The sequence below is a fragment of the Rhinolophus hipposideros genome, assembly GCF_964194185.1.
Source record: "Rhinolophus hipposideros genome assembly, chromosome: 15".
NCBI lineage: Eukaryota > Metazoa > Chordata > Mammalia > Chiroptera > Rhinolophidae > Rhinolophus > Rhinolophus hipposideros.
This window is the reverse complement of record NC_138061.1, coordinates 56,070,008-56,097,064: the sequence shown is the minus strand read 5'-3', so window position 1 is coordinate 56,097,064 and position 27,057 is coordinate 56,070,008. Positions and strand designations below refer to the sequence as shown.

Below are 27,057 nucleotides of genomic sequence, written 5' to 3'. Positions count from 1 at the left end.
AGATCTACTCTCAGCAAATTTTTCAATTATAAAACATATTATTAAATATAGTCACCATGTTGTATATTAGAGCCTTAGAACTTACTCATTTTATAACTCATTTTATTTACTCATTTTATAAAGGTGTGTCCCCTTTAACCAATCTCTCCCCTTTTATCTCACCCCCAGGCCCTGGCAACAACCATTCTACTCTCTATGGTTCAGCTTTTTTCTTTGTTCTAGATTACACATATAAGTGATACCATTTAGTATTTGTTTTTCTCTCCCTGGCTTATTTCACTTAGCCTGATGCCCTCCAGTTTCATTCATGTGGTCACAAATGGCAGAATTTCCTTTTCTATGTCTGTATATTATACATAACATATACAAATTTATATATATATATGCAGCCCATATTTTCTTTATCTGTTCATCTGTCAGAGGACATTTAGGTTGCTCCCATATCTTGCCTATTAAGAATGATGCTGCAATGATCATGGAAGTGCAGATATCTCTTCAGGATATTTGGACATATATACAGGTTGGATTGTTGGATAATATAGGAGTCCTATTTTTTTAATTTTTTAAGGAACTTCCATACTGGTTTCCATATGGCTGTGCCAATTACATTCCCACAAACAGTATACAAAGTTCCCTTTCTCCATCTCCTCACCAATATTTGCTATTTCTTATCTTTTTTTATTGGGGAAAGAGAACAGGACTTTATTGGTGAACAGTGTGTACTTCCAGGACTTTTTTCCATGTCAAGTTGTTGTCCTTTCAATCTTAGTTGTGGATGGTGCAGCTCAGCTCCAGGTCTAATTGCCGTTTCTAGTTGCAGGGGGCGCAGCCCACCATCCCTTGTGGGAGTCGAGGAATTGAACTGGCAACCTTGTGGTTGAGAGGATGCTCTCCAACCAACTGAGCCATCCAGGAGCTCAGCGGCAGCTCAGCTCTAGGTGCCGTGTTCAATTTTAGTTGCAGGGGGCACTGCCCACCATCCCTTGTGGGAGTCGAGGAATTGAACTGGCAACCTTGTGGTTGAGAGCCCACTGGCTCATGTGGGAATCAAACGGCAGCCTTCGGAGTTAGGAGCACAGAGCTCTAACTGCCTGAGTCACGGGGCTGGCCCTTCTTATCTTTTTTAAAAAATATTTTTCCAATTTTATCAAGTAATACTTGAGAAATTGTATATATTTAAAGTGTAAGATGTAATGCTTTGGTATAATATGTATTGTAAATGATTATCAAGATTAAGATAATTAACACATCTATCACCTCACATAGTTAACTCTTTTTTGTGTGTGAAAACACTTAAGATCTACCCTCAGCAAATTTCAAAGTACATAATACTTTATTTATAACCATAGTCACCATGCTGTACATTAGATCCTCAAAACATATTCGTCTTTTCTTTTAGTACTAACAGGTAAAAGACCTAGTTTTAAATTTGTGAGGCAACAATGAGATTCATGACCTCCAGGGTAGGAAAGGACTTCTTTAGTCCAACAAAAAGCCACACACTCTAAAGGAAAAGACTGATAGAAAAAAGCTCAGCTTGGTTAATAATTGAATAAGTACAAATAAACCAGCACACACCCATATGATAACCAACAATTTAAATGTATGAAGGTGGGGGGGGGGAGAATAATAAAAATTAAAGAATATAGAAAGTCAGCCTCAGGTTAGTATAAGCATCAGTTGTTAGAACCACTTTGGAAGTGATTTTATTATTTACAATCAAATTGAAAGTTCACATAACCTTCAACACAGCAATCAAATAAAGGACACTTGAAAACAGTAGGAGGTTTTGTAATGAGTTCACATGAATGGCTTTAAAGAAACAGGATTCAACTACATGCTGTCTACAAAAGATTCATTTTAGATCTAAGGACATACCTAGACTGAAAGTGAAAGATGAAAAGAGACATTTCATGCAAATGGTAACCAAAAGAGAGCAAGGAGGGCTATACTAGTATCAGGCAAAATGTACTTTAAGTTGAAAACTGTTATAAGAGACAAAGAAGGACATTATATAATGATAAAAGGGTCAATTCACCAAGGAGAAATAACAAGTCTTAACAAACTCAAGAATATTGAAATCATACAAAGTACATTTTCTGATTAAAATGGAATTAATCTAGAAATCAATAGCAGAAGGAAAACTGAAAAATGCACAAATCTGTGGAAATAGATTTTAACTCTTAAACAACCAATGGGGGGGGGTAGGGAGGAAGATAGCTGGTAGGCTCAGTTGGTTAGAGCATGGAGCTACTTTCACCAAGGTTGCCAGTTCAATCCTACATGGGCCACTGTGAGCTGCGCCCTCCTTAAAAACAAAACAACAACAACAACAACAACAACAACAACAACAACAACAAAAAATGGGTCAAAGAAATTACAAGATAAATTAGAAAATACCTTGAGACAAATGAAAATGAGAAACATAACACCAACACTAATGAGAGGCAGTGCTGAGAGCAGTGCTAAGAGAGACGTTTTTGCTATAAATTAGTACATTTAAAAAGATCCTAAATCAACAATCTAACTTTACATCTCAAGTGACTAGAAAAAGAACAAACTAAACCCAATCTGAGAAGATGAAGACTAGAGCAAAGATAAACAAAATAGAAAATAGGAAACAAATTAAAATATCAACAAAACTGAAAGTTGATTTTTTGAAAGGATCTATAAAATTGAGAAATCCTTGGCTAGATTAATGAAGGAAAAAAGATTCAAATAAAAATCAGAAATGAGAGCATTACAACTAATGCTATAGAGATAACAATTATTATAATACTATGAACAATTGTATACCAACAAATTGGATAAGCTAGAAGAAATGGATACGTTTCTAGAATCACACAATCTACCAAGACTGAATCATGAAGAAAAAGAAAATCTGAGCAGACCAATAACAAATAAGGAAATTATTGACTCAATCAAAAACCTCCCAATAAAGAAAAGCCCAGGACCAGATAGCTTTGCTGAAGAATTCTACTGAACATTTTAAGAAGAATCAAAGCCAATTTTTCTCAAGCTCTTCCAAAAAATTGAAGAGAACACTTCCAAACTCATTTTATGAGGCCAGCATTACCATGATGCCAAAGCCAGACAAAAATACTCTAAGAAAGCTACAGAACAATATCCTTGATGAATATTGATGCAAAAATCCTTAACAAAATACTAGCAAACCAAATTCAACAGTGTACTAAAAGGTTTATACACCATGACAAAGTGGGATTTATACCTGGTATGCAAGGATGTCTCGACATACCAAAAAAAAAAAAAAAAATTCAATGTAATATACCACATTAACAGAAAGAATAAAAACCATATTATCATTGATGCCGACAAAGCATTTGAAAAATTTCAGCACTCGCTCATAATAAAAACATTCAACAAACTAGGAGTAGAAGGAAACTACCTGCACATAAACAACCCATAGTTAACTGAAAGTTTTTTCTCTAAGATCAGGAACAAGGCAAGAATGTCTGTTTTCACCAGTTCTACTCAACATAGTACTGGAAGTCCTTCCCAGAGCAATTAAGTAAGAAAAAGAAATAAAAGGCATCGAAATCAGAAAGGAAGAAGTAAAATTATCTCTGTTCACAGATGAATGGTATAATCTCATATGTAGAAAAACCTAAAGATTACACACACACACATACCTGTTAGAACTAATTAACAAATTCAACAAAGTTGCAGGATACAAAATCAACACACAAAAATCAATTGCATTTCAATGCACTAACAATGAACAATCCAAAAAGAAAATTAAGAAAACAATTCCATTTACAATAGCATCAAAAAAATAAGATTGTTATGAATAAACCTAACCAATTTGTTATGAATAAACCTAACCAAGGAGGTTAAAGACCTATGCACTTAAAATTACCAAACATTGCTGAACGAAATTAAAGAAGACACAAATAAATAGAAAGCTATCCATGGATTGAAAGACTAAATAGTGTTAGGACGTCCATACTACCCAAGTGATCTACAGATTCAATGCAAACCCTATAAAAATCCCAATGGTGTTGTTTTTGCAGAAATAGAAAAATTCATATGAAAATTCATTTGAAATCTCATGGGACCCTGAATAGCCAAAACAATCTTGAAAAAGAAAAACAAATTGGAGATCTCACACTTCCTGATTTCAAAACTTACAACAAAGCTATAGTGATGAAAACTGCAGTGCATAAAAACAAACAAGTATACCAATGAAATAGAATAGAGAGCCCAGAAATAAACCCTCACATATATGTCAAATAGTTTTGACAAGGGTGCCAAGACCACTCAATGGAGAAAGAATAGTCTTTTCAACAAATGGTGCTGGTAAAACGGGAATGATATTGGACCTTACACATACACAAAAAATAACTCAAAATGGATTAAAGATCTAAATGTAAGAACTAAAACTATAAAATTGCTGGGAGAAAACAGGGCAAAATCTTCATGATATTAGGTTTGGCAATGATTTCTTGGATATGACACCAAAAGCACAGGCGACAAAAGAAAAAAATAAGTTGGACTACATCAAAATTTTAAACTACATCAAAAGACACAATCAACAGCTTGAAAAGGCAACCTATGGAATGGGAGAAAATATCTACATAGCGTATCTGATAAGGGGTTAATATCCAGGATATAAACAGAACCCCACAATTCAACAACACTAGAACAACCAACTTGATTTTCTTTTCTTTTCTCTTTTTCTGGAGGAGCCCTATGCACCAAGAAAAACAGCAGAATGGAAATCAAAATACCATTGTATTTACAGCTGAGCGAGTAGCAGAAAGCCCTCAGGTTTAATCGAAACTGACCTATATCATGGAACCTGGAGGCAAGTTCAAGATCATCTAAAAAGAGAGAACGTGAGTGAACAAGAAATTCAGAAGAGATCCTAGAAAAAGAAAAGAAAAATAGAGCAAGGTAGTTGGATTTACCAACCAACTTGATTTTTAAAATTGGCAAAGAACTTGAATAAATATTTCTCCAAAGAAGGTATACAAATGGCTATTAAGCACATGAAAAGATGTCTAATATTACTAATTATTAGGAAAACACAAATCCACCATGAGATGGATTACGATGGCTATTATTAAAAAATAGAAAAAAACTAGTGTTGGCAAGAATGTGAAAAATTGGCATTCGTGTGCACTGTTGGTGGGACTCCAACCATAGGGTGTTTTTATAGGATGTAACTACTATGAAAAACAGCATGGCAGTTTCTCAAAAATTAAAAATAGAATTACCATAAGACCTGCAATTCCACTTTGGGGCATATGCCCAAAAGAAGTGAAAGCAGGGACTTGAACAGAAACGTGTATGCCCATGTTCATAGCAGCATTATTCACAGTAGCCAATTGATGGAAGCAACCCAAGTCTCCATCAGTGGATGAATGGACAAACAAAATGTGGTAATACATACAACGGAATATTATTCAGCCTGAAAAAGAAAGAAAATTCTGACACATACTACAACACAGATAAACCTTGAGGATATTATGCTAAGTGAAATAAACCAGTCACAAAAAACAAATATTATATAATTCCACTTATCTAGAGTAGTCAAATTCATAGAGACAAAGTAGAATGGTGGTTGACAGGAGCTAAGAGGATAGGAGAATGAGGAGTTAGTGTTTAATGGGAACAAACTTTCAGTTTTGCAAGATGAAAAGAGTTCTGTGGATGGATGGTGATGATGGTAGCACAACGTGAATGTACCTAATGCCACTGAACTGTACACTTAAAAATGGTTAGGATGGAAATTTTCCTGTTATGTGTGTTTTACCACAATAAAATAATCCAAGAAAATATTCCAAAAATAGAAGACCTCAATATAGACACTGAATGAATTCACAGTGTACTAGAGAAAACTGATTCAAAATGATAAACTCCAAGATATATCCTGGTAAAACTATTTCACTAAAGATAAAATTTCCTCAGGGCCTTCAGGAAAGGAAAAAAAAAAAAGAATGACTTACAAGCAAGGGAATTAGAAAATCAGCTTTATCAAGAACATATACATTAAGGCAACATCAGTGCAGAATTTAAGAAGTTTAAGGACAGAATATGTGAACAAAAGATACTGTGAGTCAAACTGTGGGAATCAGCCTCCTTCCTTATCTGAGACCCTGGCAGATACAGCGCAGAGAATCGCATGCCTGGCCTGAAGGTTAGACATGACCTCCTGCGTCTGCCTCTTTCCGTTCATGCCCTTGGGTCTTCCATCTTCTGCTACTTCCTAAGGTAAAAGGTAAATAATAACTTCCCTACTCCCCTACATGGAAATTATGACCCTTGGAGCAAATAATTTATGGGGGAGCCCTCTCTCTCCAAGGGGTGAAATCACATGTTCATGGTCACAAGAAATGAAAAAGGTTTGTCCTAGAAAGGTGAATTTTGCAAAACTGAGGCTTCTTTGCCTAATTGCCTCCTGACCTTTTCTGATGATTGTGGGGTTGGGCTCAGCAAAAATGAGATTAACATTTGCTGAGGGTTAATTAGTCTCATTTGTGCAAGGATCACTCCATACTGTCTGCACTTCCTAATCTTCATTGAGGAAACATTTAGGGGAACAGGAAGGAAATTACCATTATTTGTGTTCACAGGACATGCTTTGCCCACATAGTAGCTAATCTAATCTTCAAACGCCAGCACATTAAAGCATCTGAGTCTTATTACAGGTTGTAAGCTATTCACACTGGGCAACCCCCTCACTGCCGACTGAGAGGCTCTGAATCTGTCTCCTCGCTCGCAAAATGAAGAGGAGCTCTTAACAAAGTGGATTTAGAAATTCCAGGATAATTTTTTCCCTTTAAACAGTCCTTATTCTTTGTCAACTGCTTTGGGATTACTTCAGACCTGGTTAGGGAAGCCACGGTCTTTTTCCACAATACTGAGTTGAAATGAGTAGAGACACAGCGGGGTCACGTGTCTTCCATATCCCAGTCTTGGAAAGTTCCAAATTATTTCTGAATTTCACGGAATAGCAAATCATTTGTGAACTAGGAAAAAAAATTCCAGGGCCACTTCAACAATCTTCCAGTATAGCGCTTTTCATTTGCGGAAGGTTTTTGTTTTGTTTTCTTTTACTTTTTAATCCTGTTAATTTAAAAACATACACAAAAGTAGCAGAGAAAAGTATAATGAACCTGATGATTCTATCACTCAACTCTAATATATAGCAATACATGGCTAATCTTATTTCATTCACCTACCCAGCCCACTCATCTCAACACCCCCCTTTTTATTCTGAAGTGAATTCCAGACATATTGTTTCACCCAAAAATGCTTCCCTATACAGTAAGTTCTCACTTAAAGTTGTCAATAGGTTTTGTGACTGTCAGTGAAACTATGTTTAAGGAAGCCAATTTTAACATAGACTAATTGATATAAACAAGAATTAAGTTCCTACAGCATCTCATCAACTTTATAACCAAACTACGTTGAATGAAATGATACTATTCGAGGAGCTTATGTATATCTCTAAACTATAAGAACTCTTTTTTCTTTTTTAACTTTTTTATGCATTTTAAGTGTGTTTTTCCAGGACCCATCAGCTCCAAGTCAAGTAGTTGTTTCAATCTGGTTGTGGAGGGCGCAGCTCACAGTGGCGCATGTGGGAATCGAACAGACAACCTTGTTGTTAAGAGCACCAGAGTCTAACCAACTGAGCTAACTGGCCGCCCCAGAACTCTTTCTTTTAACCAATTCCATATTATTGGAGATTTATTTAGGTTGGTGCTACTTTTTCTCCCCTGTGCCCAGTTTTATTGAAATATAATTGATTAAAAAATCCCTTTAGCCAAAAACATACAATGGAGAAAAGACAGCCTCTTCAATAAATGGTGCTGGGAGAATTGGATAGTCATGTGTGAAAGAATGAAATTGGACTGCTATCTGTCACCATGTACCAAAATTAACTCAAAATGGATCAAAGACCTAAACATAACCCTGAAACAATAAACTGCATAGAAGAAAACATAGGTACTAAACTTATGGACCTTGGGTTCAAAGAGGATTTTATAAATCTGACTCCAAAGGCAAGGGAAATAAAAGCAACAATAAGTGAATGGGACTATATCAAACTTAAAAGCTTCTGCACAGCAAAAAAAACCATTGACAAAATAAAGAGGCAACCAACTGAATAGGAGAAGATTTTTGCAAACAGTGCCTCCGAAAAGGGGCTAATACCCAAAATGTATAAGAAAGTCATACAACTCAACAATAACAAAAACAAACAATCCAATTAAAAAATGGGCAGAAAACCTGAATAGACATTTCTCAAGAAAAAGTTTTAAACTACAAGAAAATAACATTTTGCTGTCCTGAAAATCTGAATGAATAAGATCCCTTAAGAGCACAGACATATTTTAGTGTCCTCTACCTCCCTGAATATTCTACAATGGAAAGAGTGGAAGAAGCATTTCAAGTAGCCATCAAAAATAACAGATGATTTGGCTGACCCTACCTCACACCCTTTACCCCTTCTTGGAAATATTTTCAAAATTAAAATTAACTCAATTTATTAGCATAAAAAAAATCCCTTTAAATGTAAACAAAAGTTCATTTTTTAATTCCTGAGCCCCTCAGAAAATCCTACTGCCCAATTCCACTCTACAGAAGCCACAGACAATTACATCAGTGACACAAATTCTCCCCAGCCTATAAACCTGCTCTATTAAGAAATGAAAGCTGTGGGGACAGAGTCCTAGAGAGCAGTTTCCAGGCTCTCGGCCTCACGTGGAAAGGTGCTGGCTCGGGTAGTAGATGGTCATCAGCTGTGACTAGTTGTCCATCTGCTGTAACCAGTGAGCCACTGGTCACTGATATAACTGCTGTGGCTGAGCTAGCAAGAGCAGATTGCAGTTAGCAAGGAGTTGGTTGGTTGGCAGAGAAGCAGAAAGCAGATTGTGGATTGTGTGGCTCCTGCTTCCTGTGTCTCCAACCCAGGCGCCAGCGAGAATGTAGTGGTATGACTCCCGTACCTATGGCTCCGTGGGTGTTCCTTTTTGGCCTCACCACATCCTGCGTTCTTGTGTGGGAAGCAGGATTAGAGTCCCTGCGTGATAAAAGCGCAAACCCCTACAAAACTCTAGCACATCAGATGGGCTGCATCCTACCAGAGAAACTCACCGTTGGAAGCCATGTTGACTCTCTAGTCTGGGGTCGTTCTGAGTGATAAAGTCATTACCCCTGGAATAGCATTAACATACCCTGCAAGTGCCCACCCCAGACACACCTCCCCCACCCCCACACACTACTCTTGATCACTTTACCTAATCCATCTTTTCAAAACCTAGCTTTCATTCATTGAGCACCAAATGAATATAATTTTCGTATTTAATCCCCATAACACCCTTATAAAGTAGGTACTATTTTATCCCCACATAACTTGAGGACACTGGAGCACAGTGGTTTAGACCACAGGGTGAGGCGCTGACCTCATGCTTGTCACTATCACCTTATGTTGTAGACGACAGGCAACCGTGAGGACAGCTCTGTCAGGGCCACAGATGATCCACATTACTTGATACATCATGACTAAGAAATAGATTGAAAGTAGGAGAGACCAGAAACTAATACTGAATAAGAATTATGGACATTAGATCATTTGCAAATTTACCTTATCCCTAAAACAGTCCTTTGAGATAACCCAAATCTCCATTTTACAGATAAGGAAACTGTAGCCCTGTGGGGACAGAGCCAGGAGTGCAGTTTCCAGGCTCTCGCCCATCATGTGGAAAGGTACTCACTTGGGTAGTAAATGGCCACCAACTGTGATTCAATGGCCATCAGCTATGGCTAGTTGGCCGTCAGCTGAAACCAGTGAGCCATTGGCCACTACTATAACTACCATGGCTACGTGTCATGCGGGGCGGCCTATGGGGTCTCATCTGCCACTCCCCACATAAGAACGCAGGACACGGTGAGGCCAAACAGGAACACCCACGGAGCCATGCCACTATACCACTATAGTCATACCACTATATTCCCGCTGGCGTCTGGGTTGGAGGCACAGGAAGCAGGAGCCACACTGTCCACAACCCACTATCCTAACTGCAATCTGCACTTGCCAGCCACCATCTTCTTGCTAGCGTAGCCATGGCAGTTATATTAGTGGCCAATGGCTCACTGATTACAGCTGATGGCCAACTAGCTACAACTGATGGCCATCTACTACCTGAGCCAGCACCCCTCCACGTGAGGCCGAGAGCCTGGAAACTGCTCTCTGGGGATCTGTCCCCACACTACGCTAGCAGAAAATGGGGGCTAGCAAGAAGATGGTGACTGAGCTAGCAAAAGCAGATTGCAGTTAGCATGGTGGATTGCAGCCAGCAAGTGAGGTTGGTTGGCAGAGAGAAGTGAACGGCAGGTTGCAGATAGTGTGGCTCCTGCTTCCTGTGTCTCCAACCCAGCTGCCGCGAGAACATAGTGGTATGACTCCCCTATCTATGGCTCCGTGGGTGTTCCTTTTTGGCCTCACCATATCCTGCGTTCTTAAGTGGGGAGCGGGACCAGAGACCCCACATGACACCCTGCATGACAAACCCTTTGGAGTTTTTTTCACAACTGTGGGACTTTTTACCTTCCCATTTGTGGGAGAAGGGTTTTTTATGCTCCACATATGGAAAATACAACACATGCTTGACAGCTATTTCAGATGAATTCATCTGAATTCAGAGGGATCCACATGTCCCCTTTCTATGTAAACAAATTTATGTGACAGGCCCAAAGAAAAGATCATTCATATATTACCTTACTTAAATCTTGTAGTGGCCCTATGTGGATATATATTACTTACACTCATTATACGGATGTAGACACTGAAACACAGAGAAATTAACTAACTTGCCTGAGGTTAAACTCCAAGAAGAAAATGCCTAGAGGAACACAAAGCAGGTGAAAGTAAGGTTTTTGACTGGGGAAGTTAATGGCTGAGGTGAAGATGACAGGAGAGCCCATAATTCTGGTTTGATTCCAGCATAGATTATGCCTCACCCTTGAAAATGAAGGAAAACAAATGAGGAAAAGACTTGATGGGCAGATGAAATCATAGGAGGTCACGTTAATGAATGTTGAGTGTAGAGAGTCCTATGCTATCAGCTTGGGGTCAGAGGCCTCGATAGCTTAACAAGTCTTTTGGGCAGTACCAGGTGCTTTGAGGTAGTCGAGAGAGGGGAATATTTGCAGAGCTGGAGTTTGGAAATGAAAGGAGCAGAGTAAACCAAAATAAGGTTGAACCTAAACTAATTTCACTAGCTTTTTATTCCCCCACAGTAATTCAAAATTCAGATATGCTTTTTTGGTTTTGTTTTTTTCTCAGTACATTTAATTCACACTAGGTGGTGACCTTTGTTCTTCCTCTTTCAAGCTGTTTTCAAAAACCATTTTTACCAGACCTTCACTTCCTTGCTTTACATTCTTTTCTCAACTCCGGTCAGTCTTGCCTCTGTTCCCACTCCATTGTCTAGACGTCACTGGCAAAAGTCCACAAATCAGCCCTCAAATTGCCCAGTCTTATGGTTAACCTTTCTCCCTAAGTCACCAAACTTTTATTATTTTCTTGAAAACTCGTACTTCAGAGTCTTTATATTAAGCTTGGCTTCAAGGGATACAGACTAAGCCCTTTATGCATTTTAATAATACTTCATAACAGTAAGAGCCCGGTATATACCAGATGCGTAGTGAGCCCTGTGATAACAGTTGTGAACAGTATAATTTAGCCTCTGCTCTCAGAAAACCAACATGACGTGAACTTTAAGAAGTGCTTAACTCCGGACAATCATCGGCAAGAAAAAGTTAGAACTTCCTAGAATACCTAACAGGGAGTTTCATGACCTGGTTACCACTTCCCTTTTAGCTTCACCTTTGAGACTGTGCTCTCCTGTAAACTCTTAGCTCCAATTAGGCTATGCCATTTCCAGGTACTGAGATACTCTCTGCCCTCCTGGTCCATACGTCTGCTTCAGGGGCTACAAAGAAGAGTTCCAGGTGACTTTAGAAGAAAATCATTTAGTCAAAAGCAAGCTGATCAACACGGCAATTTGATTAAAATGATCTGGTTAAAAAGAAAAAGGCGGGCCAGCCCGGTGGCTCAGGTAGTTGGAGCGCAGTGCTCCTAAGGACAAGATGGACAGTTCAATTCCCACATGGGCCAGTGAGCTGCACCCTCTACAGCTAAAATTGTGAACAACAGCTCTCTCTGGAGCTGGGTTGGCATGAGCTGCCGTGAGCAGCCGGAGGTTGGCGTGAGCAGGAAGAGGTTGGCGTGGGCTGCTGCAGGCCACCGCGGGCTGCTGTGGACTACCCTGTGCCACCATGAGCAGCTGGCAGCTGGCAAGAGCTGCTATGAGCTGCCGTGAGCGGCCAACTGACAAAAGGTGACCCAACCCCTGGGGAGGGTGGTAGGGAGCAAGGCTCATAATAATACCAGCATGGGCCAGGGAGCTGTGTCCTACACAACTAGACTGAGAAACAATGGCTTCAACCAGAGTGGGGGGGGAGGCCGAAGAAGGCGGGAAAGAAAAAAAAGGCAGCAATAACAACAGGTGAGTTTAAGAATTTGATGTTTTGTAGTTTTTGTTTTGCTTTAAGTGTTTTTCTCTGAGTCCCTCCCACCCCTCCAAGAATTTTGCAATATGTCCTCCACGTTTTGGACTCCATGAATTTCTTTATTCATTTTCTCCATTGTGATGTTAAAAGTTATACTTAAATGCCCCCCATATATGGTTAGTCCTCAGTTTGTCTACTTCAAAAATATAACATTTTCCTTCTATACAGATGTTTGAAACAGAATATTTCTTTCATTCATTCATTTATGCAATAAATATTTTTAAACCCCTTCCATGTGCTATAATTGTTCTATGCAGAGATTAGCAATACCACGTCTATTATATCCAAATTTGGGTCGTTTTTTCCTTGTTTTTTATTTTTACAAAGATGTTGCATTTTCCTCTACATGATAACTCTTTTCTTTTTTTCTCTCTTTTTCTCTCTGATGTATATGTTCAATGGAAAACTATTAGGCATTTTCACTTCCTTCCATCCCTTCCTGTAGGGACCTGGCTGGCCCACAGGCAAATGACAGTCAAGGTCTCCTGGCGTCTTGGGACGCTGTGTACATGAGAGCAGGCCTCCAAGGCCTGCCAGATGATTTCTCCCACGAAATGCTCTTTGTTTGCTGGACCTATATAACCTTGACTCTTCTCTGCCTGCATGCGGATCACTACCCCTCCGGCTGGCCACCACCAGAGACTCTCCCCGGTCTGTAAGTTTCAATAAACCTATGTCTCGCACTCAGCCACCTGGTACGTTCTTTGGGCTTGCGGCTTCTCAGGCACAAGTCCTGGAACAACATAGACTCAGTCCAAACACACCCTACACTGAAATATTGGTTATTCATGGGAAGTCGATCTCTTTTGAATTGTATGCAATATGCAGCAGTATTCTATAAGAGTAAAATTATTCATGCAAGCATTAGAATGTCTGGGAGGCACAAGCTTGCCTCCTATGTCATAAGGCACAAGCTTAGTGGGGGTAAACCAAGACCACTAAGTGTCCCCTCTATGGCTGAAGCACCCTATGAGAGCCCCCAAACTAGCACTGGAAGTCAACACCTGGATCTGTGGGAGTAAAATAAGGGTTTTCTTTTTCACAGCTATCTCTAATCCTAATACAACATACGTACTACCTGAGAAATTGGCTAAAACACCTTTAAACATTCTAAAAGTCAATAAAACAGGAAATGACATGTTAAAGGAATCACAAAATATAAACAGTAAAGTCACCCAAGGACCAAAAGTAAACATGTCTGACAACGCTATTTAACATCCCTACTGAAGCATTAAAGCCACACTCCATCGATTTGATGATTTTGGCAAACAGATGATTTAGCAAACTGGTTTTGTACACGTTGGTTTTGTTGAGATGATTTTATGTTATTGCTCATTCAATGACTTGTATTTTCTCAAACTGAATTTTACTGATCGGTTAGTCCTTTTCTCCCATATCACAGCACTTAGTTCACTAACGTGTAACAACAGTAAGAAGAATAGCTAAATTTATCTTTACTTTATGCCACCTCTAAAGTAATCACTTCTCAAACACACACAAAAAAATCAGTGCCCTAAAATCCTGCACAAAATCTAATCATCATCATAATTTGAAGATTTTTAGGCGGAACACCCTGCTTCCTGCCGAGTTTCACGCCTACTGGATTATCTCTGCCCCTTTCATTCATTTGTTCATTTAATGCACTGAGGACATTTGTCTGTAACCCCTGAATGCAGGATCTCATACTCTAAGGTCAAAAGGGTCTGTGCACTAAACATTAGGTTATACTGTCTCTAGTCAATCCCTATTGATTTGCCTGTCATCAGAACTACATTGTGCCCAACCTGAAGCCTGGACTGCGTTTGTCTTATTCACTGTTGTATCTCCGGGTCCTAGCAGTGCACCTGACACTAAATGGGTCCTCAGAAATATTTTTGAATATTTGAATGAGTGACCGAACCTTTGCTCCTTTCCTATACTACTTTACCAGCCTTTCGCCTTCCCTGCTTCCAATTTTACCTCCATCCAACATACATCAGACATTTTCACTCCACTGATTAAAAAAGAAAAGAAAAACTCTTCACTGACACTCACGTTGGCAAAGGGAGCAAATCAAAACTCCTTAGTCTGACACCTAATGCCATTCATGACCAGGACACTACCTGCCTTTTCAGCCTCAACTTCCTTCACTAATTTTCAATGTTCCTTCTTGCAACAATCATCATCATTTGAAGATTTTTAGGCAGCGCTATCCATATTTTCATAAATTTGTTTAGATTGCTCTCCTCCCACACGCATGATCCTAGAAAAGTGTGGGGTTTTTTGCTGCTGCAGCACATGCCCATCCCACGCTAGTCATTAGAACTTCCCTAGGGGGACTATTATCTCTACCTCATAATACAGTATTATTTTTTTGTGTGAGTAGAGGGTAGAATTCAAAATATTTTTTTTCCAAACAGATAACCAATCATCCTAAAATAATTTAACAAATAGTTCATTCTTTCCTCCTTCATTTGAAATGTTGGCTGTATCATAAAATAAATGCTTGGGTGTGTGAAAGATCTGCTTCTGGAGTATCATTTTCCATTGACTTGTGTGTCAAATACCAAATGCTTTTATAGTTCTTCATAGTGTCTGATACCTTGTAGGCCAAGACAGAAATCTTATTTTTGCTCTATTTTGCAAATTCCAAACTGCCATTAAGGTTGAACATCTTTCCATGTTTTTTGGCCATTCGAGCTTCCTCTTTTAAGGATGTTCCATCCGTATCTTTTACTCATTTGTCTATTACATATACCGAAGAATTCCTTTTTCCAAGTCCCTCAACTTTATGGTGCCTTTCATAAAAATGAAGTTTTAAATTCAGATGCAGTTAAATTTTCAATCTTTCCCCTCTATGGCGTTTAATTTTAATAGCTTGCTAAGTTTCTTTCCCCTCTGTCGAGGGCTGTAAAACTCTTCTTCCGTACTTTCTTCCTTGTTTTCAATGTTTAGCTGATTAACCCATGCAGAGGGGAGAGAGATCACGTACGATGGGGTGAGCGACTTCTCTGCCCATCCAGAGGGATGGCAATGGGATGCCTAGAGGGTAAAGCATTTCGCCGCCCCTGCCCCACGTGGACAGGGTGCTGGATGGGAGAGGAGAAGTGAAGGCGCGGACAGGGTAGGTTACCCAGCCTAAGCCTACGCCAACAGCGGCTGGCAGACCTCGGCTCACGCCCAGGCAATGCGTCCACGGCCCGTCGTCACCGCTGCGCCCCACGGAGCGAGACGACGGCTCACGACGAGGAGGAGCAGGATTTCTCCGCGCACGGCCCAGCTGAAGTTCAACAACCAGGCTCGCGGTTATTAGACCAGCGCGCAAAGCTCCGCGCGAGTCCGACACCTGTATCTTAAAGCCGGGCAAGCGGCACTGCAGGGGGTGTCCTTTGCAAGGCGACGTCCCGCCCACGGCTCAGCGCGCGTCGCTCTCGGCTCCGGGAACCCGAGGCCTACCCCCGCCCCGCGGGGGGAGAACGCGAGACGCGCAGCCTGGGCCCCGCCCCCTCCGCGCGAAGGGCGCCCGCGGCGATGGGGTCCGCCGGCGGCGACAAGGACTACTTCCGGAGGGGCAGTCTGCTCTGGTTCGCCGTCATCACGCTCTCCTTCGGCTACTACACGGTAAAGGCAGGGAGGGGGCCAGCACTCGCGCCCCCCAGCGAGGACGGGTCGCGCAGGCGCAACGCCAGCCCCCGCGCGCTCTGAGTCGCGGGAGGGGACGAGACCCAGGGAGATGCGGTCGCGTGGGTCGGCCCGCGCCTGTCGCCTGTGCCCCAAGTCCTGAGAAACCGGCTCCTCAGGCTCTCCCTGCGTGGGGGCGGGCACGGCTCCCCGCCCCACTGCGCTGCGTCCACTCTCAAGATGGTGGCGGCGAAGTCGGAGGCCGGCGGGGCTGCTGCCGCCTACTTCCGCACAGCCGGACCCCGGCCCGCGCTCGTCACCGCGCTGGCGCTGGCATACTGCGCGGTGAGGCGTCGCAGGGGCGGGGCGTCGCAGGGGCGGGGCGTCTGTGTGGGCCCGCCGGGCCCTCGTAGGGCGGGGGGCGCGGGGCGCGGGGGGCGACGTCTGGCGCTGGTGCGTGCGCGTGCGCCGCTGGCGATTGCCTAGGTTACGCGTGTAAACGGAAGTCCGGTGGCCTCGCGGGCCAGATTCTGCTTCCAGTGTTTGTGCCCTTGGGTTCTCGCCCCTCCACGGTTCCCGCGACTTAACCGAGTCTGAGTAGAGCTCACCCAGGAGACACAGCCAAGCTGACAGACTTTTGTGGGCCTTCCAAATCAGGATAGGGCTCCCGAAGCAGAATGTTTAGAATTGCTTGGAAAACGGGGATAAACCTAAAGGATGGGTAGGACTTAATGGGGAAGGGATAGAGAGGATATAAATGTTAAGGCGCAGATGTGGAATCAACAAGGTAGAGGATTCTCTACTGAGAGGAGGAGCTACTGTTCCGGCTCACAGACTTCGTTGAAAGGGTAACGGGAAAGACTCCCGGGCAAGTAGGGGGACTAAGTTGGTGTCATTTTGAACGCAGGCAAAGCTATTTAAATAGTTGCCTCGGAGATCCTGGAGATTGGGAAATAGAAGTGTATCTGTCCTGTCCACAGAGTCGTTGGTCGTTGTGAAATCTGGCCTGATTGCCTTTGTCCTGATTGCCCCATATATAAAATGGAAGAGTTGAGCTGAAAAAGTGCATTTCTGTTCTGTGACTCTGCGTCTCTGATTAGTTAGAATATAGAGGGAGGAAAGCTTCAGTGACTCCAGATTGGGATATTGTGGAGTTGGTAGATGCCGCCCCTCCCATTCCCCTTGGTTGTGGAACATGCAGTGATATTTTATGCTATATTTAAATGTTAGGTGTGGAACAACACAATGAGAGAGATAATACTGTTCTTGGCTGAGATCTGATCTGAATGGGACAACAAGTTTTGGACCTATTGGGTCTTAATTATTCTCAGAAAAGCCTAAACTGACACAGGTTACAACACAGAGACTGAGAAAAGTACTTGCTATTAGCACTTCACGAACCTGATCTCACTTATTTTCCAATTTTGTGCAGTGGATCAGTCCCAGCTTTAGAGGTAGAAAAAGTGAAAGAAGAGAAGGGGATTCTGAATTAAATGGGGGTTTGGCTCAAGCCGTAGTTTCTGCAGTAAAGAAGCTAGCCAGGGCACATAAACTCTTAAAATTTGTTAATAACTTATATAAAATAGCGTTTTGGGTAGAATCCATTCATTAAGAATAGAAGTCGTCCAACCTGCGCATTGAGTCTGAAAACCACAGTTTCCTCAGCATAAATCTCCCGCCAGATATAGCTTTTAGAAAATAGAACTTGAAAGTGGAAGCCCAGATAACTTAGTTCAGAGTTTCTTTGGTCTGTTCTTATTCTTATAGAATCAGGATTATTTCATAGCCTCTCTCAAAAACAAACATTTTCTGATTTAAGTGACCTAATAGGTATTCTGTGCCTCTGGTTCTCTTTCAGTGGGTTGTCTTCTGGCCTCAGAGTATTCCTTATCAGAGCCTAGGGCCCCTGGGCTCCTTCACGCAGTACTTGGTGGACCATCATCATACCCTCCTACACAATGGGTAAGGACAGCTGCAGAATGGGCAGTGGACACTGCCGCTCTCGTCTCACTGTAGACCTGGGAGGCCTGCACTTGCCTTTATATATCTAAGAGTGGTTGGTGCTAGTTCACATTCAAGCACCTTTCTTTTTGAGGTTTCTGTGTTAGATTTCATCAGCAGATAACCATCACCTTAAACTAGATTGACCTTTGTTTCAGGTATTGGATTGCTTGGCTGATTCACATTGGAGAGTCATTGTATGCCATGGTATTGTGCAAGTAAGTGTTTTTAATAGGTCTTTGTCCACTTTTCTCTTGGTATCTGATATAAGTTGAGAGGAGCCACATTTAAATAATTCATGCACTTGTAGGCTGAGAGCACCCCCTGGGTAGAGTTGACTCCCCACGCCTAATACGGAACCTAGCCCAAAGGAGTACCCAATAAATATTTAATGAATGAATTCATTTCATTTGTGTTAGTTAATCAGTTATTTAGTTACTTAATTCAGATGATTGTTCTTATTTTTTTAAAAAATATTCTCTGCCTAGTCCCAACTAGAACAAAAGGTTAGGAGGCTGACATCTAGTTTGAAAAAGAGTTGAGGCCAGTGATTCTCAATTCTAGTTTCACAAATGAGTCGCCTGAGGAGCTTTTTCAAAATACGCAAGGCTGGTTTCCAGACCCACAGGTCCTGATCCGGTAGGCCTTGCTTTAGAAGTGGGAATGTGTTATTTTTACAAGCTCCACAGATGATTCTGGGGTGCAGTGCAAGTTAGAAACCCCTTGACTAGATGCTACTCGCAGAGGCCAGTGTAGGTGAATACCATGCGAGAGTGCTAGAAAGAGTCTCTTGACATTTGTACCTTATGTGGCATACACAGAAAGTGTGGTGTAATGAAAGAGTTGGTTATCGTAATGCCAAATTGCTTTGCATTTTTTTCTGGTCAAGATTAACTGTCACCTCTATTGTTACATTGCTTCTAAAAATGGAAAATAAGGTACTTTATTACTAAAAGGTGTTTTAATAAAAGTAATTAATGTATATTGGGTGTACAGTATGCCAGACACTGCTAAGTGCTTTAAATAGAGTATGTTACTCTATCTTCTGGTTGATTAAACAAGCTGGACTTTCCAGGAGAGGAGCAGAAAGCAGCTTTGTTCTTTCTCACCCCTCTCCAAGTACCCTGTTTCCCCGAAAATAAGACCTAGCTGGACAATCAGCTCTATGTCTTTTGGAACAAAAGCCAGTCTTATATAATATAAGACCCGGTCTTATAGGAAAATAAGACCGGGTCTTATATAAATTTTTGCTCCAAAAGACATATTAGAGCTGATTGTCCGGCTAGGTCTTATTTTTGGGGAAACACGGTAAATTCACCCTGTGGGTTGTTGTCTGCCTCCCACCCCAGCCCTGGATGAAATCTTAAGCAGTTCCATAGGTTTTCCTGTGCTATTATCCAATCTAGTCCAATCTATTCATTGAAACTGTAAACTTAACCTAATTCGGGAAGTCTGTTCTCATCCGGCGGGGACTCTGGAGCCTGCTGTGGGGAAGAGAGCACATTTAATGTCTTCTCTCTCATTCCACCTTTTTTCCCCGACTCACTAGCAGCTGCTTGTGGCCCCTTGGGATGGTGAGAGTGGTTAGGGGAAACAGGGTACAGCCTGGCCTTGTGAACAGGCAGCTGGGTGCTGGGGAGGCTGCATCCCCAGTGTTGGCTCTTCTCTCCAGAAGTGGATTTGGGGGAAACCACCCATCACTAGGGACCTCCCTTCTGCACTTCCCCTGAGGACGCTTCCTCCAGCATGCCACGTGCAGTTTCCCCTCAGGATCAGTGATTGGGGTGGGGGGAAGCTCCTTTATTGAGGTCTTTTCTACCCTTCGGTTAGGCCTCTGGGGTGGGGTCCCTTTTACACCCACCATGCCAGTGCTCTTCCACAGGATCTGTATGGCTCACAATAACAGCTTTTCTTGTCCCTCCACGGGATAAACCAATACAGCCCATGTGCAGTTCCCAATACAGCCATGTGTCTTTGCTCTCCCATCAGGCAAGCAGACCAGTCTTTAAACTTTTGAAACAGATGTGATTCCCTTCCCCCAAATTCCAGAGGACTCATGTCAAGCTCTCCAACTGGTTCTGTTGAAGCTCTTCTTTGGACTTGACTTGTGATAGGAAATGCCGCAGCATTAGTCATTTACGAAAATGACCTCTTTCCAATGTCCTCTTCAGCCTCTCAGTGAAATCTCAGCTTGGAGGTGTGTGGTCCAGCCCCTCAACTTACACTGTTGGACTTCTTGACACCTGTTTTGTTACTGGCATTTGGAGCCTCTAATGAAAACCAAATGACTCAAATTTAATATCCTGCTATCCAGTTTTTGAAGGGCAGAGGGCGAGCAGGCGTGTAGAGGTTAGGTCACTATTATCATGTCCTTGAAATCATTTCTTTATGGTCTAACATGTTGCAGTATAACATTGGTCACTATAAAACAGAATCAATATTCCTTTTGAATTACAAACGAATAAATTTAAGTGAGTGATCACTACACAAAGACACGTAGTACATTTGTAACCTCCCAAATCCCACTATGCCAGCAGCAGAAAGGAACTGGTGAATTCCATTTAACCAGAGATAAGATTGGACTATATGTTTAACTTTATGGCCACCATAATATATCTATATATACATATAGATATAAAATATGCCTATTTTTCCATGTCTGTACCTATAAGATTACTCATTCATTTTATTACTGCATAGTATTTTGTCCTATGGATGTGCCTTAATTATTTACATATTTAACAAATTCCCTTCTGATGGGCTTTTAAGTCTAATTTTTACTATTATAAGTAGCACTGTGAACATGAATCTCTCATACATCCTGGCCCACTTTGATATGTATCTCATTTTTTTATTTGCTGGTAGAATGTATGAATGTAGTCGATTTTTATCTATTGACCTTACATCCAGTGGCCTTGCTAAATTCATTTGTGAATTCTAATAGTTCATCTGTCGATTTTTTTATTTTCTAGGTATAGAATTGTGTCTAGAAAGAAAGGCAGTTTTATTTCTTCCTTTCAATTCTGTGTATCCTTTAATTATGTGTCTTTCTTATTGCACTGGCTAGTGCTTCCAGCACCGTGTTTACCAGAAGTGGTGAGAGTAGGCATACTTGCCTTACTCTTGATCAAAGGGAAAGCTTTCAACATTTTGCATCTTGTGTGTTTTTCTCGAGTTGTGTAGATCTCATCTAGCGGAATAAGGAAGTTCCATTCTATTTCTAAGTTTGCTGAGAACCTTGATTCAGTATGGATGTTGAAATTTATCAATGGTTATGCATTACTTAAGATGATCGTAGAATTTTTCTCCTTGAATTTGTTAGTGTGGAAAGTTACAGTTGATGGGTCCACTTATAGGCGAATTTTTTTCAGTGAATACAGTCGGCCCTCCATATCCACGGGTTTTGCGTCCATGGAGTCAACCAACTGCTAATTGAAAATAGCATCTTCAGTCCACAGTTGAGAATCTGCAGATGTGGAGGGCTGACTGTGTGCATTGTTCTACATCATTTTATATAAGGGACTGGAGCATTCTTTGATTTTTTTTTCATATCTGCAGGGGGTCCTGGAATCAATCCCTTGCAGATACTAAGGGCTTGGCTGTACTTAAGTTTTGGGGGAGTCAAAAAGTTAAACGCAGATTTTCAATTGTGTGGAGGGTCACTGCCCGTAGCCCCCTGGAACATTGAACATTGACCCTTGAACATTGTTGAAGGGTCAACTGTATATCGTTTTTACCTATGTTGTATTTAAATTTTGTTTTAAGTTAAAAGTCATCCACATGAGGCTTATTTATGTACAGATGAGACTGTAAAACTCTATTCACTTCAATTGAGTCATTTTCTTTTGAGCTTTGTTTTAAGCAGTTGAGTTACAGGTGTTTATTATTACTATATGCCAGGCCCTTTCCTAAGCATTTTGTGTATATTATTTTATAAATCATCTCAAAACTTGACGAGATAAATATTATTATTCCTATTTTTTCAGACAAGGAAACTCGTTCTGAGAGAGAGTGAGTGCTTTGCCCAAGGTCACAGCTGTCCATGCTGGGATTTACTTTGGTCTATCTTTAAAACACTTGCTCTAAAGCCATACCACTGCTTTTTTAACCCTATCCGCTCATCAAAATCACGCAAGAAACAGTTTTATAATACAATGTTCCGGGCAGTAGCCAGACTGCTTCTCAGGGACGAGTGTGCCATTCTAAATGCACACACAAAAAGTGAAAATAAATGAATTAACCATTCGTGTTAAGAAACTGGAAGAAAATGGCAAAATAAACTCAATGAAAGTAGATAGAAGCAGGATTTTTTAAAAAAATTGAAGACAATAACTCTTCTGAGGACATAACATTCAAATTCTGGTGGTTAAATTTTTCTTTTCGTTTTTTAGGTCTAAAGGCATCACGGATGGTCGGGCTCAACTCCTCTGGTTCCTGCAGACTTTCCTCTTTGGGATAGCCTCCCTCTCCATCTTGATTGCTTACCGACCAAAACGCCAAAAACGAACTTAAAGAAGATACACAAAAGCTTTCTCTACTCTTTGATATCCAATCTCACCTTTTTTGGGGGGAGTGGGGGGGGTGCTGTATTTATTCCATCTTTCTATTTTCTAGAAAATTAAGATCCTCTAGTTATTCATTATATCATATGCTCTGGTTGAACTTTAGTAGATAACAGGAAACGATTTTAGCTTTTCAAATCTTCACACTAACCTATTTGGCAGAGGGCTTTCAGCTACCTTCCTGGGCTGTGTTGGTGCTCTGTCCCTGTCATCTGTTTTAAGCCATCTACTAAATTTGCTTGTTGGTAAACCTTTGCTCCCACCTTCTGACTAAAACACGGTAACCTTCCCACCATCATCTTAGCTCTCCTTTCCCAAAATTTTTTCTACCTTTCTGGACCCAGGTGGAGTGACCCGTCCACCACACATCAATTCCACCCACATTTATTATTAGCACCTGTGAGGCAGGGTCTTATCCTCTCAAACTTCCATTTCTCACACTGCCGAGAAAGACGAGGAAGATAAGCAAGTGCCTGGAGTGGGGTGAGCTGAACATTTACATACAGGCACAAAGGAAGCGCTGACACCCAGGAGGAGAGGACTGGGGAATGCCTTTCCTGATCCTACCAGCCAGAGTGGTCCTTCCCTCCACACGGCCCCTGGGACAAAGTGCTGTAGTGTACAGGGCTCTGGTGGCCACTGCTGGATTGCTGCTTCAAGCCAGCACCACATCTCAGACAGCTTTATTTTTCCTCTAGCACCTGCCCGTGGCCTTGCACACAGGTGCTCTATCAGTGTTTACTGAACAAAGGAGGGAAACTCTGATTTCACTTTCTAGGATCATTCCAATTTTTATGTGAAAACTGCAGAACCCACTCAGGGTACCCTCATCTCAAAGAAAAGCAGGGGCCAGCTCACGAATGGTAGCACCAGGTTTCTTTGGGTTCCCTGGTGGGATACCTGTATCTTTTTCACACTTTCCTATTCTTGGTCTCTTTCTCCAGACTCTGTAGATGCCTCCCTCCGGCTTTGTCTTACTCCAACTCAGACATTCCTGTCCTAGGGATTCCAGCCCATGGGTGATTGAGCTGGTTACTCTCTCTCCCATTTACCTCATTATACCTTATTACTACTGATTGGTTGGGGCAGGAGGTTCGTTGACTGTCCCCTGACCCTGGTAGAATGACTGTCACCTCTAGGAACCATGAGGACTCCTTTCCTGGAGAACCACCTGCTTTGCTTGTTCACTAGGGACTAGAACTTTTCCTTCCATGATGCAATAGGGCGTGTTAGTTTCTTAAGCAAAATTTATGAGAAACAACCCCCTCCCGGTAAAAAGAGGCCCCAAGGAAAAGCACAATCCTGAAAGATTATGGACTAGAATTGTTTCTGGTGGAGATCAATTTCTACAAATCTCAGTCTTTCTCTGTTTCTCTTCTGATGAAGGGATTGCTTTTGGGTAAGGAAAAAGATTTTAGAGTTAAACATCATGGAAGTCCAACCCAGATTTTTTTAAAAGTATGGTCCTCTCCAAGGGAAATAATGACAATAATATTAATGGTTCCAGGAAGAATATGGCCGATTATTGAATGAAATTGATTAACTTGAATAAAATGCTATGAATTGTCTCTTCAATCAATGCTGTTTTTGTATGTCAGTTTGAATATATTGCCACACATCTGATTCTTTTCTCAAATAGACACTATTATGGAACTGTTAGTCCAGTTTAGATGCCAAGGATTTTTTGTTCACTGATAAATGCAGAATGCCCTAGCTGTGGGGCATACACTCCTCATGCTTATAGAGCTGCCCGCAGCCCACTCCACACACACAGAGCTACAGGTGGACATGAACGTCCCCTTTCATTGTAGGATTGTCCTCTAGTTTCCCTTTAAATTTCATTCAGCATTTGATACAGTCTCGCAGCAAGTGAGAGGAGTCGTCTTGACTCTATAAATGCCAGAAGTATAAAATCCTGTAATCTCAGTTGGGGTATGATCATGGCTTACAGCAAAAAGGAATCTTGAGGGAGCAAATGGTGCAGGTCATTCATTTTTATTGACCCATGAACTGCAGCCCATCAGGTAAAATAACATCACAGAGACAGCCCAGTCTCTAACTGATCGTGTGTGTCACCCCTCTGTCACAGCTCTTGGGTTTAGAAGTCTGTGAGGCAAGAAATAAACAGAAAAATGGAGACATCTTGGCTTCGTGTTGCATCACAGTGGTGATACCGTAAAAACATCTTTATGTTGAGTTTGGATGAGAAAAGGCCAGAGGCATTTTGGTGGAAGCAACCATGGAGGCCAAACAAACTGTTTTGTTTCCCACCTCTTTCCCCCACCCCAAAGATGTCAAGAGCATGTATAGTTTGGAAGAACAAAAAAGGTCCCATGGAAGAAAAACAACCAAAAAACTAATGATCTCACTACTTAAATAGTAACAGGCCAGATATATAAACTAACACTACTTTCCTATATTCAACGTGTTTGTGACTATGCAATCAGTCTAAACATGTTTCATAAGCCACGGTTTTAAAACAAGTCTTCGGTTTAAGAGGCTATATTCCTATTGAAGAGGTTATACATTTTGCTAAAGAGGTTCTTTAGCAAAACAACTTGCTGTTTGAGAGCTGGTCTTTACATGGGGAGCCTGAAAACACAGAAGTTGGAGAACCTGCATTGAGGTTAAAGAACAAAGTGCAGTCAAGTTTTTATCTTTGCCCCAGCCCTTCCTGGAGCCTTATTAATCAAAGCTCTTAGCAGCAGCCTGGGTGGTAGGTTTTGGGAGGTCTTTGGGCAGTCGCTCTCTGTGGGCAATGTTGAACGTGCAGGAATGTCTGGAGACCCCATTCCTATCTCTAACTGCCTGCTTCATTTTCCCCTGAGAGGCGTGATCCCCATAAATCTCTATGGGAAGTTGAGGGACTGGAGGTCTCTTCTGTATCTACTTCCTGCTGAATGTGCTCGTTGTCCCTACCTATGGGGGATTCATGGGACTCTTGCCCTATCTGATCTCAGATGAGAAGAAAGGGTCTTGAGATCCATCTGGGAAGACCACATTGGCCTCTGTGGGAACAGAGCCAGGAGTGCAGTTTCCAGGCCTTCGGCCTCATGAGGAAAGGTGCTGGCTCAGATAGTAAATGGTCATCAACTGTGATTGCACGGCCATCAGCTGTGGCTAGTTGGCTGTCAGCTGTAACCAGTGAGCCATTGGCCACTAATATAACTGCTGTGGCTACGCTAGTAAAAAAAATGGGGGCTAGCAAGAAGATGGTGGCTGAGCTAGAAAACACGGATTGCAGTTAGCACAGTGGGCAGCAGATCGTGTGGCTCCTGCTTCCTGTGTCTCCAACCCAGCCGGCAGCGAGATTATAATGGTATGACTCCCCTACCTATGGCTCCGTAAGTGTTCCTTTTGGGCCTCACCATACCCTGTGTTCTTTTTTGGGGAGCGGCACTAGAGACCCCACATGACACCCCTGATGACAGCCTCCTTGGTCAGGGTGTACTGGAAGCCTTACCTTGTTGGGGCATCACTTTTATCCCAATGGCCCCTAGATGAAGAGTGATAGATTTTGGTTTATAGATGAAAAGCGCTGGCCCGAGGAGCAGGACTCACAGTCCATTTAGCTTCAGTTCAGGTGGTGGTATTTACCCAGGAGTTGGGTCTGGAATGGCCTGGGGAGAATGCTGGGCTACAATGATTACAATCAACAAGCTTAAGTCACAGGCTTCTAATAGTTATTTGAAGCAGGGAGTGAGAGACATTCTGTGATGCAGGCTAGGAGCAATAAACTGATTTTAAAAGTGATTAAGACCAGGGGCTAGGGAGCTAAGAAACTAGGGAAAAGGAGACTTAAATTTTCTATAGTGAGGGGGCTCTCCTGTATCAGAATGTTTGCCACACAAAGACCCAAATTAAAAACAATTTTGGAAGAAGTCCTCACATAATAAAAGGATAAAAAGGCAGGCAAAGCTGCAAGAGATATGGGGCAAAGGCATCAAAAATAAATAAATAAAAGGAGATAATGTTATCAAAAGAACCCTGAATTTAAATGATCTACCTTGTAGACAACTTCCATGGTGGTATATGGGGTGGTGAGGGTTGCAACAGGATAAGTTAACTGGGCATAAGAAAGGTTGAAGTAGTTGCCTTATGAATTTAAGAAAACAATTGGGATAAGTAAATATGAACTGAAGACTCAAGCACAAATGGACAAAAATGAATATATAATCGTTTTTATTTGAAAAATGTCAAACCTTCACGAAAGTCACAAAATTATAGACAGCATTCATGTACCTGTCATCTCCTAGGTTCACCAGTTGTTAACGTTTTGCCACGTTTGCTT

At 41.6% G+C, this 27,057-nt stretch overlaps 1 protein-coding gene across 4 annotated transcripts; it reads left to right on the top strand.

Annotated features, from left to right (window-relative positions):
• The first annotated feature begins 12,547 nt into the window (after positions 1 to 12,547).
• On the top strand, positions 12,548 to 24,339 carry TMEM254 (transmembrane protein 254). Of its 4 annotated transcripts, none has more exons than XM_081074298.1 (4): positions 12,548 to 16,548; positions 18,062 to 18,165; positions 18,363 to 18,422; positions 22,596 to 24,339. In XM_081074298.1, the coding sequence occupies exons 1-4, from the start codon at positions 16,444 to 16,446 to the stop codon at positions 22,714 to 22,716; spliced, it is 390 nt and encodes a 129-aa protein (XP_080930424.1). In that variant the 5' UTR covers positions 12,548 to 16,443; the 3' UTR covers positions 22,717 to 24,339. The 4 variants fall into 4 exon arrangements, with proteins under 4 accessions (XP_080930424.1, XP_080930426.1, XP_080930425.1 ...); XM_081074299.1 differs by having other exon boundaries at positions 12,652 to 16,203; XM_081074300.1 differs by lacking the exon at positions 18,363 to 18,422.
• Positions 24,340 to 27,057: the final 2,718 nt, after the last annotated feature.

Excerpts from the sequence above, each read along its gene's own strand:
- TMEM254 (XM_081074298.1), top strand. The coding sequence starts at position 16,444 with ATGGTGGCGGCGAAGTCGGAGGCCGGCGGGGCTGCTGCCGCCTACTTC. Across the intron at positions 16,549-18,061 it reads TGGCGCTGGCATACTGCGCG|TGGGTTGTCTTCTGGCCTCA; the intron begins GTGAGGCGTCGC and ends GTTCTCTTTCAG. Across the intron at positions 18,423-22,595 it reads TATGCCATGGTATTGTGCAA|GTCTAAAGGCATCACGGATG; the intron begins GTAAGTGTTTTT and ends TTCGTTTTTTAG.